General features: G+C 31.3%; 1 protein-coding gene and 1 long non-coding RNA gene across 3 annotated transcripts; both read left to right on the top strand.

The window, feature by feature from the left end:
- The first annotated feature begins 8,423 nt into the window (after nucleotides 1-8,423).
- LOC140177825 (uncharacterized) lies at nucleotides 8,424-9,749 on the top strand. Its single transcript, XR_011869312.1, has 3 exons — nucleotides 8,424-8,935; nucleotides 9,341-9,448; nucleotides 9,518-9,749. It is a non-coding gene; the product is annotated as an uncharacterized lncRNA (long non-coding RNA).
- Nucleotides 9,750-10,149: 400 nt separating this feature from the next.
- Nucleotides 10,150-12,002, top strand: LOC112722188 (uncharacterized). 2 transcript variants are annotated; one of them, XM_025773160.3, is made up of 3 exons: nucleotides 10,150-10,379; nucleotides 11,275-11,565; nucleotides 11,751-12,002. In XM_025773160.3, the coding sequence occupies exons 1-3, from the start codon at nucleotides 10,158-10,160 to the stop codon at nucleotides 11,835-11,837; spliced, it is 600 nt and encodes a 199-aa protein (XP_025628945.2). In that variant the 5' UTR covers nucleotides 10,150-10,157; the 3' UTR covers nucleotides 11,838-12,002. The 2 variants fall into 2 exon arrangements, 1 of the variants encoding a protein (XP_025628945.2); XR_011869310.1 differs by lacking the exons at nucleotides 11,275-11,565; nucleotides 11,751-12,002 and adding an exon at nucleotides 10,454-10,547.
- The last annotated feature ends 1,102 nt before the right edge of the window (nucleotides 12,003-13,104 follow it).

Below are 13,104 nucleotides of genomic sequence, written 5' to 3'. Positions count from 1 at the left end.
ACTTTTTAATATCTATTTTAATTAGAATTTTATTATTAGTTATTTTGTCTCTTTTATAATTTTTTTCTATTGTGCACAAATTTATTTATTAATTAAAATAATTACACATGTATAAACAAAAAAATTTATTATAAATTTTATTTTTTTGTATTTTTATTACAAAAATAATTTTTATTTTTATCAAAAAGGCAACCCTTTTATTAGTTGCATATTTTGAATATTAGACAACACTTGTATGGTTGCATATCCAAAAGAAAAAGCAACACTTGTATAGGTTGCATATCTAAAAGAAAAGACAACACTTGTATAGGTTGCATATCCTAAAGAAAAGGCAATATTTTAAAGGGTTGTATATTCAAAACTAATAGGCAACACTTTAAAGTATTACAAATTCAAACTTATAAGCAACACATAAAAATCTTGAATTTTATTGCAAATAGGCAATATTTTTTAGTAGTGGTCAAAATATGAGAAAAGACAACATTGCAAAAGTGTTGTCTCAAAGACATCTTTGAAGTGTTGTTGTTTTTTAACCAAAGGCAACACTTACCAAATGTTGCTTTTGTTGCTCTCAAAAGCAACGCTTTTGAAACCAAAAAGTGTTGCCTTGATCTAAGGCAACGGCTGCATATGCAACGCCGCCCAAAAACGTTACCTTAGGTCCAAAAGTGTTGCCATAGATCAAAAGCAACCTTTTGTCAGCCTTTAGATAACACTTTTTAAATGTTGCCTCAACCTGAAAATATTGTAGTGATAATATATGTTAAAAATTAGTGACAAAAATTTTAACAGTAGAAATAAAATATAAACAATATAATAATAAAATAATTTTTATAATATTTAATATAATCAAAGCAAATTCAATAATATAATAAGATTCATAAATATTATTATTATATATTATTAAAAATAATTTTAAATTTTAGTAAAGATAAATCACAAAAAACACATTTAAATTATCTTGACGTTATTAATACATTTAAATTTTATTTATCAATAAAAACGTATTACAAATACATAATTGTGATAAAAAACTTATTCCGTTAATAAAAAAGTGTCACATGACTTATTTATTAACATGAAAATTTCACTTGTCACATAGCTATATTTGCTACATTATTTTTTTATTAACGTAAAACGTTTTATTTTATAAATATATATTTTTGTCACGTTTTTTAATAATTTAAAGATATTTTTATTAATAATAAAATTTAAAAATCTTTTTATTAACAACAAAATAATTTAGGTGTATTTTCAAGAGTTTACTTCCCAGTAAAGACACTTGCCCGACGAGGTCCAGCTTTTTACATGCATCTGTCACTGTTAAAAATATATACTAAAATATGTTAAATATTTTTAAGATGTGGAACGAACAAATTAAAAAATGTGCTAAATTCACATAATGAGATGATTTGCTTGAATACAAGAAGGAAGCAAATCACGATTAACAATTTTGGTAGGACAGAAGTCGCTATTACCAATTATTGGGTTTAGTAGATATTCACTTAGTTCATTAATTCTGTGAGGAAAATAAAAATTACGATTATCGACTTTTGAGAAAAAAATAGGTTTATTCTTAAACCATTTTATTAAGACATAAGAGGGGTTGCATCCATCAAATAAATTTAACTTTGTATTTATTATATTTTATATTAATTTACGCTAATGATCAATATATTGCCTCAGTGGAAAAACCATTCACAGTTTTTTGTTTGCGTGTGGTCTAGTAAATAGAATTATCACCAACATAAACATAATAACCACTAGTAGAGCGACGATCATCGATGTCACCTGTCTCATCTACATCTGCAAAATCTATGATCAGAAATCAGAACTAGAAGTAAAATAAAGACCATGATTGACAACACCTGCCAAATACTTAAGAATATGTTTTACAGCTATCCAGCGAGTGGTTAAAGGTTTATGCATAATTGACTCACCTGATTTTCTGCAAAAGCAATTTCACCATCAATTAATGTAGCATATTGAAAACCATCCACGGTAAAATGATAAAATGTTAGATTTTTGTAAAAATCAGTGCCTAGGTGAGTAAGTTTCAAATAAAAAAGCATAAAAGTGGAAACTAACTTAGAATCTTTCATGCCAGCCTGCTGATTATGTAAATCCAAGATATACTTGTTTAATTTTGAGATATGTGAAGTATGTTAGAAGACAAGTAATTAAATTCCAAGCCTAGAAAAAAATATAATAAACTAAGACCTTTTAAGGAGAATAATAAATGAAGCTGAGAAATAGGCTTTTCTATTTCACCCAAAGATTCTCCGTAATGACAATGTCATCAGCATAGGTCATAATGAAAATTGTCAAAGAAGAGGTGAATCGGGTGAATAAGAAATGATAATTTTTGGTATTTTGAAAATCAAACTTATATAATGTGTTTTTCATATAGACATATACCAAGCACAAGATGCTTGTTTAAGGCTATAAATTGCCTTATTCAACATGCAAACAATACTGGGGTTAGTGTTCTCAAATCCAGAAGGTTTTTGCATTAACACTATTTTAGAAAGATTGTCATTCTAAAAGGCATCACTACAATCAAATTACCTAAAAATCCATTCCTTAATAAGAGCAATGGTAAGAATAATACAAATAGTAGATGGTTTAATAATAGGACTAAAATATGTGAAAAATCAATGCCTTCAACTTGGTGGCATCTTTTTGCAACAAGTCGTGCTTTGTACTTTTTAATAGAATGATGTCCAAAATCCTTTAACATTTTACAATGAATGATATTCAAATTATAAAACTGTCGTAGGATGATAATAATTGTGGAAGAAGCAGTGAAGAATTTACTTGAATGGAGCACTGAAACAGCCGAGACAGAAGAATTAGAGGCAAAAATGGACCTAAATGGTGGTTCAAAAAAGGGGTTAAGGCAAAAAAGGAGTTAGGATTTTTTATTAAAAAAATGAAAACATAGTGGAATTAAGAGAGGGATGAGGGCAACCTACCTGGACGACGGAGGAGAGACATAGCTCCAACGACAGAGGAAGCAGCAGCGACACCTCTTCCAACGGTAGTGGAGACAGATGGAGGAACTTCGTTTGAGGCAACGAAACACGATCCAAGCAACTTGACACAGACTTTAGAGGAGAATGGACCTGGACAGCGTTGGCAGAGGGTGGCCGGAGGGGATACCGAAGAATGTTGCAGGAGAGAGAGAAGAGAAAGGAGAATGGGGAAGAGAGAAGGGTGTTCTCGAAAGTGAAGGAAAAGGGCTGCACATTTTGAATTTAGATCAGGTTTACCGTCGGATTTACTGATAGATAAATCCGATGGTAATACATTGCATATGACCAAAACACAGCGTTCCATTAATTGAGATTTACCGAGAGATAAATCCGATGGTAAATTTCATGGTAATCTCAGCGCCAATTTTTCTTGTTTTTCCTCTAATAATTACTGGTGAATTTACTGTCGGAATATCAACTTCGACGGTAACCTTTTTATCTAACGAATTTATTGCCAAATCCACCGGTAAACCTGCCGCTAATGTCCAACGTTAAATTCGACGGTATTCAATATTTTTCTTCTAGTGTTATGAAACGCATAAAAGTCATTCCTAAATAGTCTTTGACCTAGAATCTCTTTGTTCACATGTGACTTAACAAGACAATAAAAAGTGCGAAATTCAAAAGAAAAACATTATTATCAAGATAAAACTTTGCCACACTGAGTAAATTTTTAGCAATACGTGGTATGAAAAGAATAGTCTTGAGAGTGAAATTTGTATTAGTTGCAAGGTTAGTTAAGATAAAATTTTCAAATTGTGAAATTGAGATACTTGTACGATTGGTAATGAACAATTGGTTAGGTCCAGTGTAGTCTAATTCACTCATGATATTGGAGGCATCATTGATAAGATGATGACTAGCCCTTTAATTAGGATATAGAATGTCTCAACAACGGAAGAAAACGTTACTAAGAAAGAGTTTGATTGATGAAAAGAGGAAGGAGGAGGTAAAGGGCGATTCTACTAAAGCATTTGATTTGATGAAGATGACAAATTAGAAGAAGATAGTCCATAAAATTCTGATTGAACCTAAAATAACATTGCAAAGGCTGAATGTTTTGTTCTGCCACATAATTAACATTTTATTTGAAAGTTTGAATGCCAAGTGTTAGAATATAATCAGGATCAATTAGTATTATTTAGTGTATTTGAATATTTATTATAGGAGATTATGACTTTCTAATATAGTTCTTCATTAGAAACAACCATTGCTTCAATCTCACCAAGGGTATAAAGTTAAGGTTTAGGTTGAATTGTTGTAATGCAATTGGAGAACCACTACACCAAATTAGTCATATAGCTACACTTGATTTATGACCCTTATTTTAAGGGTCTCTATTTATTAATATAGTGACATTTATATATGTAATTTTTTAACTGTCACTGATCTAATCACTAATCACAGTCTCACCCTTTTTTTTATCCTATTTTTCAAAAAGCATATTCACACTTTCACAGTGAGAAAGAGAAGAGAAACTAACAACCTCACCGTGCTACAGTTCCCGTTTGCCATCGCGGTTCAAGTTTGCCATTCGCCATTCACCGTCGCAGTTCGAGTTTGCCGTTCACCCTTCATCGTCGCGGTTCGAGTTCGCCATTCGTTGTTCACCGGCGCGGTTCGAGTTCGCCATTCGCCGTTCACCGGCGCGGTTCGAGTTCGCTGTTCGCCGTTCACCATCGCGGTTCGAGTTCGCCATTCACTATTCTCCATCGCGGTTTGAGTTCGCCGTCCCGCTCCCCCACGCTGTTGTTTCTCTTTCCCTGTTTCGTGAGTGCAAACCCTAATTCCCTCCTTTCGGCGACCATTTCTTCTCTTCCAACCACAATATTGAACACCAGTAGTGAGTATTTGATTATTCTTCTACTATATTTATTTCTCCTACAATTTCTTTGTTGTTCATCTGATAGTGAATAACCTATACATGATTGTTATTCTTTGGTACTGTTACTTGTGATTTTCAATTGTTCATTGATTCTTCATCTAAGAGATTATGCTTTATATCTTATTATATGGAGGATTGTTTTGTTGGAAGCTTTAAATTTTGTTTGTCTTAAAATTCATTTTGATTTTACTTGCACACAACCTGCTCGATGAAATGTTTCAACTAAAATTATGGTTGATTTGATGCATTTCTAATTAGAAGGATAGATAATAGTAAAATTGATGCACTGATATGGTAGACCTCTCCTCGTCATCTCTCTCTATTTCAAGTCTTCAAGCTCTCTCTTCGACAAGTAGCACTCCTCCACTGTAATAATATCCCCTTTTAGAGTGATTTTAATTTCATTTCTGTTGTGTTTCGCAGGGGATTACAAGATTCTTACTCACCTTAATTCCTCACTTCAGAAAGGTATGTGTGCTTTATCCTTATGGAGTTATGGTAATGCTTCAATAATTTCTTTCTTTGCCTTTTTAAATAGGAATTTATTGTGTGCTTTAATTATATGATTAATTTTTGAAGCATGAATTTGTGATTATGGTATGTAAGCATAATGCATTGTTGCCTTTGACTTTTGTGCAGATTTTGTTGTCGGATTTTGAGTATCCTCATTGTGGTGAGAGGTGAGTTACTCTTCACTGTGAACTGTGTTTATTGGATGCAATGTGATTGCTTGCTCTAATTTCATTTGATTTTTAATTAGAAAACAAAATAAGATAAGGCATAATGGAAATTACATAGCAAATGAAGAAAAAAACTAAGACAAATTACATGGCAATGATGCATGATGCATTAGTCAAACCAATACTAAGAGAAACCAAAAGAGGATATACATGGATACAATAAAGTGGTTCATTCAAAAACTAATTAAGCATATTGTGAAGATGGATTTCGAAGATGGCAAGCAGCTTGCTCCACAATATAAACTAATTAAGAGCATTTTTAATTAAGGAAAAGTACTGGGTACGTTAGCTGCATTTCTAATTGTGTCTCTTCCGTACATACATGTAGCACACTCCAGATATATTAAACCAGAGTCTTATTTCATAATTAGCTTATTCTACTATTTCTTTATTTTGTTAAGTAATAGTCCTTACATTATATCACTGATTGTGTAACTATGTTGCTAAAATTTATTATTCTATAGTAAATAATCACCCAGGCTTTCCTCATTTTATTTCTTTGATAAAATGAACTTAATTAAACAAAACAAGATATTGCTATCAATCTTGATATATGAATTATATTTTTTCTGTATTGGAGTTCTAACTTATTTTCTTTGTGCTTTGTATTTTTTTTCCAATTTAGGAACTTAGTGCCATTGTTCCATTTTGAGAAAAGCAAAAGATTGTAAGAACTGCTATCAGCAAGGTACAAAAGTTATAGGAGGATACCAGATAGAATTTGCAAACCAGTTCTTTACATTTACTATGTCCTTTAGCATATAACTTATTCTCTCTTCCACTTTTTAACTTTCCAATATTCTTCAATGCAGTTCCGTGCAGCTATTCAGTTACAATTTGATTTCCATCGGGCAATTTACAATCTTGGAATTGTTCTGGTCATAATTCTTCTCCATTTTACTTATATATCATGCAATTGTGCTTTGTTTTACTTTGTTTGTGTGCATGTAACAGTATTAAGAGTATAGAATTCACTTTCTTTTTTCTGCACTTAACATGTTCGATGAAATGCTTCAACTAGATTTCTTTGAATTCTCCCTTTATTATTTCTTCTCTTGATTTCTTTGATGTTTTTGTGCCTTGATGACATCATGAATCGGTTAGTCATCTTCCTGAATTATGCAAATTGCTATACTAGAAATGGAAAAGCTAATTAACTGAACTTTAGTCTTAGATTTCATCTCTCTATCTTATGTCCATCCTTATAAAATCTGGTAGTTTATTGTTACTTTCTTTTTCTAAATGCTGCCAGCTTCTATTCTTTTGATTGCACTGTCAAGCAAATTAATGTTTATGTTTATATATGTTGCAGTTAAAGTATTCACAAGCCTCCAAGAAAATGCACCAAAAAGCGGTATCCTTGCTTCCTTTATTTTTTTTTCCCACTAATCAATTTTTCTATTATTCTTATTGTTACTTCCATCAAAGCCATTTTTATACTGTTCATGTTTTTTATAATAATAACACTCATTTGCTTAAATAAGTGTTGAAAAATTTAAATTCTCTCTTGTATATATATTGATCCGATCCAATATACATGTGTATGAAATTAAATATCAATGTGGGACTCAGACCAAAAGATTAAAAGAAGGAACAATTTGGAAGCAGTGTAGTAGTGTTCCTTTTTGTACTTGCATGCATATAATTCATGATTTGTTAATGTTTATGTCTGCGTCATGAAATCTACATTCTTTTCCCATTGAACCAAAGTAGATGCCACTTTCCAACTCACTTCGATTGTGTAACAGAGTAACACTTCACACCAGGTTTTGTTTATTTATTTAGTTATTTATTTATTGTATATTGTCAAAAGAAAGAATTTGTAACAGCGATTACTTGATTTGTGACAGCTATTTTAAGTGTCTCTATTAATCAACATTATGACACTTATACTCTTAATTTTTAAACCGTCAGTACTAACTCTATATCTCTCTCATTCTTTTTCTTTCTTTTTTTTTAAAACTGTATTCAGTGATGCAAAAATTTTAGGTGAAGGAAACTTGTTTAGTTAACCAACTTGTTGACCATAGTGATGCATCTACATTGAATTGTTGCTCTGGTTTTGTGGAGCAAGCTGCTTGCCAAGAGTTATTATAGTTATCAGTTTATCAGTTTGCATGTACATTCTTCCACCCCACTTCATCAGTTTGGATTTGTGTGTCACTAGTGTAGTTAGTGCAAAGCTGGGTCATGAAGCTAGTTTTCTTTGCCATCAGTGTTGGCATGTTGGATGAACGAAACTGGAATATGTGATCTGTATCATTAGTAGTGGTGGTTGGTGTTTCAGATAAGGTAGAAACCCAAGAGTGAGAGAGTGCTCTTTGAGCTATAGCATTTGTTTTCTTGAATATTCTGCAGATTGCCTAAGAGTCCTGCATGTTGAAATTGAAGTTAGCTAGAAAGTGTGAGATCGATCTTGTAGAAGACCAAAGATTTCTTGAGTCCAATGGACTTTGAACCCTCTGAGGAGTATATAGGCCTGTCAGTCCCTGTGGCTTTCCAGAACCCAGCTCCAGTTACCCTATTTGGCCTTGCACTGTTCCTGTATTTTCTGTCTTTTGGGCTATATTTGGGTTTGCACTGTAGTTACCCAGCTCCAGTACCATACGTGAGGGCCATGACATGATTAATTTGAAGGGGACTAAGTTGGAATTGGTTGTGTGGAACTTAAATGTAATTTCTTATTAGTTTTTAAGAGTATTTCTTAAATGTAATTAACATGGAACTCTTTAATTATATTTTTTACTATGTTTTTACAGGTATGAAGAGAAAAAGGTCAATAAAGAAGTATCAAAGTCCTAAAAAATCTCTCAAAGATGTTGAAGATGATAAATTAGTGTCATCTCCTAATACAAGAGGAAATGATCATATCTCAATTTTCAATTTTACCAAATTCTTAAAGTGTGAACTTATACATGATTGTTTTTTTTTATTTAAGTAATATAGTTTTCTCTTATTTCTTTTATGTTTTTACAGGTATGAAGAGAAGAAGGCTAATAAAGAAGTATCAAAGTCCTAAAAAATCCCTCAAAGATGTTGAAAATGCTAGACTAGTGTCATCCCCTAATGCAAGAGGAAATGATCATATCTCAATTTTCAATTTTACCCAATTCTTAAAGTGCCATCCCCTAATATTGTTTTTCTTATTTTTTTTTATATTATTGCAGGTATTAAAAGGAGAAGGCTTGTACAATTTGAAGAGGAAGAAGATGAACATATTGAACCGAATGTTGTATATGCTGGAGAAAATATTCATCTCTCAAATGATGAAAATGGTAACTATCTCCTCTTTTAGCATACTATGAAGTTTTTAATTCCTTTAATTAGGTTTCTAATTTTTTTACTTTGAAGTTATCTTTGCACGAGAAAAAAGACATCTTTCAAGTTATTCTAGGTCAACATCTTCTAAAGGCACGAGTCAACAAGAACATATAGCTCAAAGTTCATCCATTCAAAATGATTGTAAGAGATTTGCCGTTTTTATTATTGTAACAATGTTTCTTGCATTTTCTTACACAAAAATCAGTTTAACATAACTTGATGACTGAAAAGAAGTTCAGTCCCAACTGTTGGAGAAGATTAAGGCAAGAAACATCCACGAAAATAAGAGTACAATACATCAAACAAGTTAAAAGTCATCCCCTAATATTATTATTTTTATTTTTTTTATATTATTCCAGGTATTAAAAGGAGAAGGCTTGTACAATTTGAAGAGGAAGAAGATGAACGTATTGAACCGAATGTTGTATATGCTAAAGAAAATGTTTATCTCTCAAATGATGAAAATGGTAACTATCTCCTCTTTTAGCATACTATGATAAAAATATTGTGAAGTTTCTAATTCTTTTACTTTGAAGTTATCTTGGCACGAGAAAAAAGACATCTTCCAAGTCATTCTAGGTCAACATCTTCTAAAGGCACGAGTCAACAAGAACATATAGCTCAAAGTTCATCCATTCAAAATGAAGTTCATAGTCATAGCCTATCAGATGCTGATTTTCTTAATAATGAAGAGGTAAATGGAGTTGCTATTTCTAGAAAGAAGTGGAACACCACATGGTTTGTCATTGTTGTAGGTATGTTATTTTTTTTATTAATTTACTAGTTCAAATAATCTGTTTTCAATTACTAGCTGTCTTAAATAATAGCTCTTTTATTTTCTTTTTAGATGAACAAGGGGTTGAAAAGAGTATGCATCTTAAGGTAAAAGATGCATTTTCCCTTCATCATAGTAGGAAACGAGTTCTTATAGAATGGAATGGAAGTGGTCAGCCAATTGGAGAATCCGGTGGACTCTTGGGAGGTGTTTTGGGGCTCATTGCAAGTAATTTTAATAATTTTCCTATAATGTACAAAACATGGCATAAGGTTCCACTACAATACAAAGATGCTGTTTTTGAGAATAATATTAAGGTATGCTATTTTTTATTATATTTTTGTTTTGAAAAATATTATTTGTTGTGTTTACCTTAAGTTTTGTATACTAACTACATATTTATGTTTTTTTTGAAGAAAATATTTGTTGTTAATGATGATGAACACAAAAAGTATATCTTGTCAAATCTTGGAAATAAGTGGAAGAATAATAGATGCAAGCTATTCAATGAGCATTATAAATCGGAACTTGGTTGGGATGCAAATGTTAATTTGAATCCAATTGGAATTCCCAAAGACCATTGGGCTGCATTTTTGGAATATAGATTGAGTCCAAAAACTCAGGTAAACACATTTGTTATTTGTTAGTTTTTATTTGTGTTTAAGATCCATTAACTTTTATGTTTGTTAATGTGCAGGAATTGTGTGAAAAGAATGCTATAAATCGGCAACAATTAAAAATTCCTCACACTCTTGGCTCAAAAACACTTGCTAGGAAACGCCATGAACTTGTACATTTGTTTACTTTCTTAGTATTTTTGTTTTATTAATTTTTGTGTTAGTTATATTTTAATTTGACCAATCTTATAATAATATTAGGAAGTTAAAACTGGGCGACAATTTAGCAGAGGAGAAATGTTTTCTATCACTCACAAGAAAAAAGATGGATCATTTGTCAATGAGGAAGCACAACAAAAGAATGTAAGATAAAATTCTAATCTATATTTATTCCCACAATGATATGAACATAGTTAGATAGAGTGGGGTGGGGATGGGGTTTAATTACTTGCTGCATATGTCCTTAATCAAAGGAACTAATTAATATTGGTTTCACTTTTGTTAACTTTTCTAAACTTGGGTTTATCTTGGGGTCAGTTATGTATAATGATTAATGGTATAGATGGAAGAGAGGGAGATTATTATTATCATTTATTTTGGATTCGGATTATTTTTGTGTGTATGTTGAGTTTATGGACTAGTTTGGTTGAATTTGATTGATATGTTCAACATTGTGGTTCGGAATTTAGTCCATGCAAAGAAAGAACATTATATAGCATTATTGCTACTGAAATTTTTATGTATCCACTTTAGACAATTAAAGTTGAAACTAACCCTACCAAACATAGTAGTACTCCTGTTACTTAATAAACTCGTAGTACTTCTTTGCAAAATGATTGATAAATTCTATTGGACTAATATTGCATATGTCACATTATTATTTATCTATGAATCACTTCAGGAAGACTTACAAAAGGAAATTGGTGAGGGTGCTTCTGAAAATGAAGCATATGTTAAAGTATTTGGCAAAGAGAATTCAAGCTATGTTAGAGGTATGGGATTTGGTGTTCGTCCATCTCAAATGATTGGATCCTTATCCCGCTCAAGAGAGTCTATGCAATCTACTACAACTAGTGGACCATCAAGAACTGAATATCAAAACTTGAAGTTACAAGTACAATTGCTACAGGAACAAGTAAATTTTCTTGTGAATTATCAAAAGGGTCAATTGCCACCCGGTTTTCCTACTGAGGTAAGATAAAGACATATGTTATACTTAATTTTATAGACTTGCGTACTTAATTTTCATCATTAACAACTTCTAAAATGATTGTAGTTTAATTTGTAATCATAGCCTCTTGTATAACACTTGTTGATTTGTTAAGTATCTTTCTAAAATATTTCCTAAAATATATATTTTTTTATTTTCAATTGTAGGTTGCAGATTTTGAATCACCGACACATACAAGACCATATTCTTCTGCCAGTCATGAACCTCAACAACATAGGCCATCCAACGTTTAAAGGAGTTTTATGATTGAATTGTTAGGTTTACAAGTTTGGATTAAGTAGGAATTTTTTGAATTTACATATGGATTATTACTATGTAATTAAAACTTGTAGAATTCAACTTTTGAAATACATTGTTGCTATTTTTGTAAAACTTGGGGGATTGAATTTGGATTTGTTGAAAAACAGTCATTTATGGAGAATTCAACTTTTGATAATAGAAATTTTGATGTTAGAGAGATTATGACATTTTAAAATAGTCACTAAATACAGGAAAAAACTGTCACAGGAATAAATAACTTAGTAACGGTTTTAAATCGAAAAAATGTCACTAAAAATATTGTGACGGCTTAAATAGTCACTAAATATGCCTAAAAACTGTCATAAGAACTAGTAACATAGTGACGGTTTAAATAGTCACTAAATATGCCTGAAAACTGTCACATGATTTAGTAATTTAACGACGGTTTCAAAACGTCGCGAAATACAGTATAAAAAATACTTTTACAAGTGTTATAAATTAGTGACAGTTTTATACTTTAAAAACCGTCACAAACAATTTAGCGACACTCCTTACCAACGGTGGTCCAAAACCGTCACTATGCCAGCTGGCGACGCTCAAATCTGTGACGCTTTTTTAAACCGTCGTAAAACTATTTAGTGACAGTTAAAACCGTCACCAAGCATTAAAAAAAACCGTCGTCAAAATACTGTTTTGTTGTAGTGACTTATCAGGTAAACCATCACATGGAGAAGTAATATGATCTTCAAGAAAAGCGGTATAACCATTAACAAGAAGATAATCCACAATATCTTTTATCTTTTGAATAAATTATAAAGCAGAAAGATTTTAATTTCTTTACCCATTTAAGTTGAGAACGAAGCTGTTTGATGATAGTCTTTGTTGAAGTGATAAAATGTTGTTGAATTTTGTCCCAAATTTTATAGGCTGATGAATAATGCATAATCGATTCTTGAATGTAGTATCTACTGAGGCAAGTCAAGAGCTCAAATTAAAATCTTGCAACATCCATTTAGAGAAATCTAAATTTTTTTTGCCATGTAATTTTTTTTTTCACAAAGTTTATCAGAGATTGGGCTAAGGAAAGTTTTTGAATTTGCAAAAACTAAAGTGACTAAGGTCATGGATCAAGAACATGATGCTTTTGATACCATATGAAAAAATAAACACTGTAAGAATTCAAAAAATTGTGAAGAGAGAATTGAAGGTAATTGTGGATTCAATCAATGATTATACGTCTAAATTATGTTACACTCTTAG

This window comes from Arachis hypogaea, chromosome 2 (genome assembly GCF_003086295.3).
Source record: "Arachis hypogaea cultivar Tifrunner chromosome 2, arahy.Tifrunner.gnm2.J5K5, whole genome shotgun sequence".
Lineage (NCBI taxonomy): Eukaryota > Viridiplantae > Streptophyta > Magnoliopsida > Fabales > Fabaceae > Arachis > Arachis hypogaea.
This window is presented reverse-complemented; position numbering and strand designations above follow the sequence as displayed.